Genomic DNA, 7730 nt, shown 5'->3' on the forward strand with positions numbered 1-7730 from the left:
ATCCCCCGAAAACATTTCCACTGCATTTCAGCCCTGCCACAAAAGGACCAGCTGACATCATGTCAGTGATTCTCTCATTAACACAGGTGTGAGTGTTGACGAGGACAAGGCTGGAGATCACTCTGTCATGCTGATTGAGTTCGAATAACAGACTGGAAGCTTCAAAAGGAGGGTGGTGCTTGGAATCATTGCTCTTCCTCTGTCATCCATGGTTACCTGCAAGGAAACACGTGCCATCATCATTGCTTTGCACAAAAAGGCCTTCACAGGCAAGGATATTGCTGCCAGTAAGATTGCACCTAAATCAACCATTTATCTGATCATCAAGAACTTCAAGGAGAGTGGTTCAATTGTTGTGAAGAAGGCTTCAGGGCACCCAAGAAAGTCCAGCAAGTGCCAGGACCATCTCCTAAAGTTGATTCAGCTGCGGGATCGGGGCACCACCAGTACAGAGCTTGCTCAGGAATGGCAGCAGGCAGGTGTGAGTGCATCTGCACGCACAGTGAGGCAAAGACTTTTGGAGGATGGCCTGGTGTCAAGAAGGGCAGCAAAGAAGCCACTTCTCTCCATGAAAAACATTAGGGACAGACTGATATTCTGGAAAGGTACAGGGATTGGACTGCTGAGGACTGGGGTAAAGTAATTTTCTCTGATGAATCCCCTTTCCGATTGTTTGGGGCATCCGGAAAGAAGCTTGTCTGGAGAAGACAAGGTGAGCGCTACCATCAGTCCTGTATCATGCCAACAGTAAAGCATCCTGAGACATTCATGTGTGGGGTTGCTTCTCAGCCAAGCGGGTGGTCTCACTCACAATTTTGCCTAAGAACACAGCCATGAATAAAGAATGGTATCAACACATCCTCCGAGAGCATCTTCTCCCAACCATCCAGGAACAGTTTGGTGACAAAGAATGCCTTTTCCAGCATGATGGAGCACCTTGCCATAAGGCAAAAGTGATAACTAAGTGGCTTGGGGAACAAAACATAAATATTTTGGGTCCATGGCCAGGAAACTCCCCAGACCTTAATCGCATTGAGAATTTGTGGTCAATCCTCAAGAGGCGGATGGATAAACAAAAACCCACAAATTCTGACAAACTCCAAGCATTGATTATGCAAGAATGGGCTGCCATCAGTCAGGATGTGGCCCAGAAGTTAATTGACATCATGCCAGGGCGGATTGCAGAGGTCTTGAAACAGAAGGGTCAACACTGCAAATATTGACTCTTTGCATCAACTTCATGTAATTATCAATAAAAGCCGTTGACACTTATGAAATTATACTTCAGTATTCCATAGTAACATCTGACAAAAATATCTTAAGACACTGAAGCAGCAGACTTTGTGAAAATTAAAACTTTTGGCCACTAACTGTAGAGTAAGATGGTCAGAAGTGTTAGAGTGAGAAGTAGGGATGACTATAGAGGAAGGTGGTCAGAAGTGTTAAGAGTGAGAGGTATGGATGACTACAGTGTCAGAAGTGTTAGAGTGAGAGTTAGGGATGACTATAGAGGAAGATGGTCAGAAGTGTTAGAGTGAGAGGTAGGGATGACTATAGAGGAAGATGGTCAGAAGTGTTAGAGTGAGAGGTATGGATGACTATAGTGTCAGAAGTGTTAGAGTGAGAGGTAGGGATGACTACAGTGTAAGATGGTCAGAAGTGTTAGTGAGAGGTAGGGATGACTACAGAGGAAGATGGTCAGAAGTGTTAGAGTGAGAGGTAGGGATGACTACAGTGTCAGAAGTGTTAGAGTGAGAGGTAGGGATGACTATAGACTAAGATGGTCAGAAGTGTTAGAGTGAGAGGTAGGGATGACTGTAGAGGAAGATGGTCAGAAGTGTTAGAGTGAGAGGTAAGGATGACTATAGTGTAAGATGGTCATAAGTGTTAAGAGTGAGAAGTAGGGATGACTATAGTGTAAGATGGTCATAAGTGTCAGAGTGAGAGGTAGGGATGACTACAGTGTAAGAAGGTTCTGATGTTCACTGTAGAAAAGACAAGAGGTTTGGTCTGATCTGTGATCTGTTTGTGATTCTGTTAGCTCCAGATGTGAATCCAACAGATGTCCATGGTGTTGGAACTGAACATAATAACTTAGTCATCTCATGGAAGGTAAGGTATGCTCCATCTCAAGTATAACCAGTATCATTAGTCCTAATTCAGCAGCCTACAGTGAGTATTCCTGACCATATTCATGGTGTCACCATCTCACTATTATCCCAGTGAAGACCCCTCTTCCCCTGTAATATCTCTGCCTTAGGAGCTGACAGGCCTCCAGTCCAATGGACCAGGACTACAGTACAAGGTGAACTGGAGACAGAAGGATGTGGAGGAGGACTGGTTGTCTGAGACCGTGGCTAACACCTCCAAGTATGTGGTGTCAGGCACGCCCACTTTCGTACCCTACGAGGTCAAAGTTCAGGCGGTGAACGACTACGGAAACGGACCAGCACCTGAGGCGGTGGTGGGGTATTCTGGAGAGGACGGTGAGTATTGTAGTGTGTGTGTGTGTGTGTAGAGAGGACTGTGAGTACTACTACTGTACATGGGTAGGTCTATGTAAATGAGGAGGTTGTGAATGGACAGAGGAATGGTCTTTTTCAAACTGAAAACTGCCACTATAAGTTCCAGTAACTTCTAGCTCCAATCATTTCTAGTTAGAATGCAAATTAGAAGGTTGTTGTCATGAAATATTTGATGCCAGTCTGTTGAAATCTTTGTCTGTCACTCAGTGCCCATGTCAGCCCCAGAGAGTGTCCAGGTGCTGGTTCAGAACGGGACGCTAGCAGAGGTTCACTGGGAGCCTGTCCTCACCTCCATGGTCAGGGGACGACTCCAGGGCTACAAGGTACTGTACACAGCAACCAGAGATCCTCACAATGTGGAGAAAGATTTATTATCACCGCAATATATTGGTAGTTAAATACATCAGTTCGTGTCACAGTTAAGGGGTAACATTCTGGTATGTTTTGCCAAAATGCCCAGATCTTCCTGTAGTCAGGTGGGAATAAGTAGAACATCTGACCATCATGGAACCAGGAAGAACCTGGTCATTTAGACCAGAATGTTTGTCTGATGTGTGTGTGGTCCTGCAGGTGTCCTACTGGCGTGAGCGTAGCCTCCACCAGGCAGAGGCTCAGCAGGAGGAACAGCAGGTGTTGCTCTTCAGTGGAAACAGGACTGACGGCAGACTACCGGGCCTCAAACCCTACAGCCTCTATACACTGAACATCAGGGTGGTCAACGGCAAGGGAGAGGGGCCCCCCAGCCCCAACCACAACTTTGAGACCCCAGAGGGAGGTAAGGGGCCTCATTCAGACTCCTACTGTTGTTGGATAGATTCTCTGTGTTTAATCCATATACCACAGGAGGCTGGTGAGGGGAGGACGGCTCATAATAATGAATGGAATGAATTAAATGGAATAGTAGACATGGAAACTAGATGTTTCATGTATTTGAGACCCTTCCATCCATTCCGCTCCAGCCATTACTATGAGCCCGTCCTCCCCATTTAAAGTTCCACCTGCCACCTCCAGCCATTACTATGAGCCCGTCCTCCCCATTTAAAGTTCCACCTGCCACCTCCAGCCATTACTATGAGCCCGTCCTCCCCATTTACAGTTCCACCTGCCACCTCCAGCCATTACTATGAGCCCGTCCTCCCCATTTAAAGTTCCACCTGCCACCTCCAGCCATTACTCCAGTTCCACCTTACTATGAGCCCGTCCTCTTTAAAGTTCCCCCATTTAAAAAGTTCCACCTGCCACCTCCAGTTCCACCTGCCACCTCCAGCCATTACTATGAGCCCGTCCTCCCCATTTAAAGTTCCACATGCCACCTCCAGCCATTACTATGAGCCCGTCCTCCCCATTTACAGTTCCACCTGCCACCTCCAGCCATTACTATGAGCCCGTCCTCCCCATTTAAAGTTCCACCTGCCACCAGCCATTTAAAGTTCCCCATTTAAAGTTCCACCTGCCACCTCCAGCCATTACTATGAGCCCGTCCTCCCCATTTAAAGTTCCACCTGCCACCTCCAGCCATTACTATGAGCCCGTCCTCCCCATTTAAAGTTCCACCTGCCACCTCCAGCCATTACTATGAGCCCGTCCTCCCCATTTAAAGTTCCACCTGCCACCTCCAGCCATTACTATGAGCCCGTCCTCCCCATTTAAAGTTCCACCTGCCACCTCCAGCCATTACTATGAGCCCGTCCTCCCCATTTAAAGTTCCACCTGCCACCTCCAGCCATTACTATGAGCCCGTCCTCCCCATTTAAAGTTCCACCTGCCACCTCCAGCCATTACTATGAACCCGTCCTCCCCATTTAAAGTTCCACCTGCCACCACTACCGTATACATATAGCCATGCATTGTGCTATACTGTTGGAAGGGGCTGACTATGGGCCGGAAACAATGCTAAACATATCAGGTTAGAATGGTTCTATCTGTACGTTACTGAATGGTTTTGTGACTATGAATGGTGGTTTTCTTTAGTTCATAAGTCATTTTGTATAATTGCATCCACACGTTATGACATTGTATCCATGTGTTTATCTGCGTGTGTTTAGTCCCTGGTCCTCCTTCCTTCTTGCGTATAAAGAACACCGACATGGACTCTCTGACGCTGGAGTGGGGTCCTCCACAGGACAACAATGGTCGCCTCACCGGCTACACACTCAAATACCAGCCAGGTAAGTCTGCTGAGCAATTTGATGCATTTTTATTGTGGCATCTGTGGCTGACCCTGGCTTCCAACTGGGTGTGTATGTGTGTGTGCCTCACTGGATTGGTTTGAAATCAAAGGAAGTATTTCAATATCTTTATCCTTATGCATCTCTCTCTCTCTCTCTCTCTCTCTCTCTCAACAGCTCCAATGAGCTTGGTCCCGTTGAGGAGATGATGTTCCCAGCCAATGAGACCACCGTAATCCTGGCCGACCTCAAGCACAGCACCCGCTATAAGTTCTACTTCAACGCTAAGACCATCAAGGGCTCCGGCCCAACCATCACAGAGGAGGCTGTCACTATCATGGATGAAGGTGAGCTTTACGTAGAATGACATGTTATTGATTTATTTATTTAACCTTTCTTTAACTAAGCAAGTCAGTTTAGAATGCAAGTCATTGAGAATGACGGCCTAACCCCGGCCAAACCAACGGGCAACACTAGAATGAAATACAACACTAGAATGGCCATTGGCATGCCGGCAAGGTGATTACAGGACGGCCATCTTGGTCAAGTAATCTAATGTATCTCTATGGAGCTTTAGGTACTGTGAAAGCAAATTGTACAAAGTATTATGGGTGTGTTGAAGTTATTATTTGTCTCCACTCAGCACTCTAAAGCCGCTGTCTATGAATTTGAGAGTGGTTTCTCTCAGGTTTCTCTCAGGTTTCTCTCAGATTTCTCTCAGGTTTCTCTCAGGTTTCTCTCAGGTTTCTCTCAGGTTTCTGTCAGCTGTTTACCAAAAAAAGTGGTGGGCGGCAGTTTACAGCTTGTAGCTTTTCCTACAGCGCAGCGTCCGACATTTCCTCCATTGTCTTCTCATAACGTTTCAGGTTGCATGGACTCTGACGTGCTCCAGCGTCCCATGTGAGAGTCATTGTCTTCTCATAACGTTTCAGGTTGCATGGACTCTGACGTGCTCCAGCGTCCCATGTGAGAGTCATTGTCTTCTCATAACGTTTCAGGTTGCATGGACTCTGACGTGCTCCAGCGTCCCATGTGAGAGTCATTGTCTTCTCATAACGTTTCAGGTTGCATGGACTCTGACGTGCTCCAGCGTCCCATGTGAGAGTCATTGTCTTCTCATAACGTTTCAGGTTGCATGGACTCTGACGTGCTCCATGTCCCATGTGAGAGTCATTGTCTTCTCAGTCAGGTTGTGGACTTGACGTGCTCCCATGTGAAGTCATTGTCTTCTCATAACGTTTCAGGTTGCATGGACTCTGAGCTCCCATGTGAGAGTCATTGTCTTCTCATAACGCAGGTTGCATGGACTCTGACGTGCTCCAGCGTCCCATGTGAGAGTCATTGTCTTCTCATAACGTTTCAGGTTGCATGGACTCTGACGTGCTCCAGCGTCCCATGTGAGAGTCATTGTCTTCTCATAACGTTTCAGGTTGCATGGACTCTGACGTGCTCCAGCGTCCCATGTGAGAGTCATTGTCTTCTCATAACGTTTCAGGTTGCATGGACTCTGACGTGCTCCAGCGTCCCATGTGAGAGTCATTGTCTTCTCATAACGTTTCAGGTTGCATGGACTCTGACGTGCTCCAGCGAGGTCAAACTGTCCCCCGTGTTGTTCCACCTGTAGTGAATCATTCTGTTTTACGTGAACCTGGTGAAAAAATACTTGGTCTTTAAAATGGGAACACGGTGGGATCTAGTTGTACTTTTTCCTTGCTCATCTACTTACATCCCCTCTGCCTGTGTTTGTCTTCTCTCTGTCTCTCTTTATTCCTCTCTTTCTCTTTCTCCTCTTCTCTCTGAAGCCTTTATTCAGCAACCCATAGTAGATGTGTTCAAAGGTAAAATAAGTCTCTCAGCGGAGGCACCTGCATGTTCTACCAGTTACTAGACCCTGATAGATAGCTGCTGTAGATCTGTCTGCATGTTCTAACAGTTACTAGACCCTGATAGATAACTACTGTAGATCTGTCTGCATGTTCTACCAGTTACTAGACCCTGATAGATAGCTACTGTAGATCTGTCTGCATGTTCTACCAGTTACTAGACCCTGATAGATAACTACTGTAGATCTGTCTGTATGTTCTACCAGTTACTAGACCCTGATAGATAGCTACTGTAGATCTGTCTGCATGTTCTACCAGTTATTAGACCCTGATAGATAGCTACTGTAGATCTGTCTGCATGTCCTACCAGTTACTAGACCCTGATAGATAACTACTGTAGATCTGTCTGCATGTTCTAACAGTTACTAGACCCTGATAGATAACTACTGTAGATCTGTCTGCATGTTCTACCAGTTACTAGACCCTGATAGATAGCTACTGTAGATCTGTCTGCATGTTCTACTAGGTAGAGAAACTAGACCCTGATAGATAGCTACTGTAGATCTGTCTGCATGTTCTATTAGGTAGATAAACTAGACCCTGATAGATAGCTACTGTAGATCTGTCTGCATGTTCTACCAGTTACTAGACCCTGATAGATAGCTACTGTAGATCTGTCTGCATGTTCTATTAGGTAGATAAACTAGACCCTGATAGATAGCTACTGTAGATCTGTCTGCATGTTCTAACAGTTACTAGACCCTGATAGATAACTACTGTAGATCTGTCTGCATGTTCTACCAGTTACTAGACCCTGATAGATAGCTACTGTAGATCTGTCTGCATGTTCTACCAGTTACTAGACCCTGATAGATAACTACTGTAGATCTGTCTGCATGTGCCTTCCTCCATCATCAATGAGCTGTAGCATGATGTACTACAGTACCCATAATGCTCTATGTTAGCTACTGTGGGAGTAGATGTTCACTCTAATGCTACATTCCAATAGCCAGTCTAGAATACTGCTTAGAATGCATGCCGCCAATGCATTTCCTCATTCTAAGTGGTAAAGTAAAGAAATCAGCCTATTACTGCGTTCATTGCATCCGCAAGCACCAACCCTTGTGTCCAATTCACCTTAAAAGACCTAAATGGATGAATAGCAATGTTGTAGGCTACTCATCTCCTTCATTCACTGTCTTTCCCCTTCTTTC

At 46.1% G+C, this 7730-nt stretch overlaps 1 protein-coding gene across 1 annotated transcript in view; it reads left to right on the top strand.

Annotated features, from left to right (window-relative positions):
- The window catches only part of nrcama (neuronal cell adhesion molecule a), a 52034-nt gene that overhangs the window by 32794 nt on the left and 11510 nt on the right, over positions 1 to 7730 (top strand). The window contains exons 19-25 of the mRNA XM_065021354.1: positions 2042 to 2112; positions 2261 to 2486; positions 2733 to 2848; positions 3096 to 3300; positions 4571 to 4697; positions 4871 to 5040; positions 6496 to 6531. Of these exons, the coding sequence (XP_064877426.1) occupies positions 2042 to 2112; positions 2261 to 2486; positions 2733 to 2848; positions 3096 to 3300; positions 4571 to 4697; positions 4871 to 5040; positions 6496 to 6531 (951 nt within the window). The remainder of the gene's footprint in view (positions 1 to 2041; positions 2113 to 2260; positions 2487 to 2732; positions 2849 to 3095; positions 3301 to 4570; positions 4698 to 4870; positions 5041 to 6495; positions 6532 to 7730) is intronic.

This window comes from Oncorhynchus nerka, linkage group LG8 (assembly GCF_034236695.1).
Source record: "Oncorhynchus nerka isolate Pitt River linkage group LG8, Oner_Uvic_2.0, whole genome shotgun sequence".
NCBI lineage: Eukaryota > Metazoa > Chordata > Actinopteri > Salmoniformes > Salmonidae > Oncorhynchus > Oncorhynchus nerka.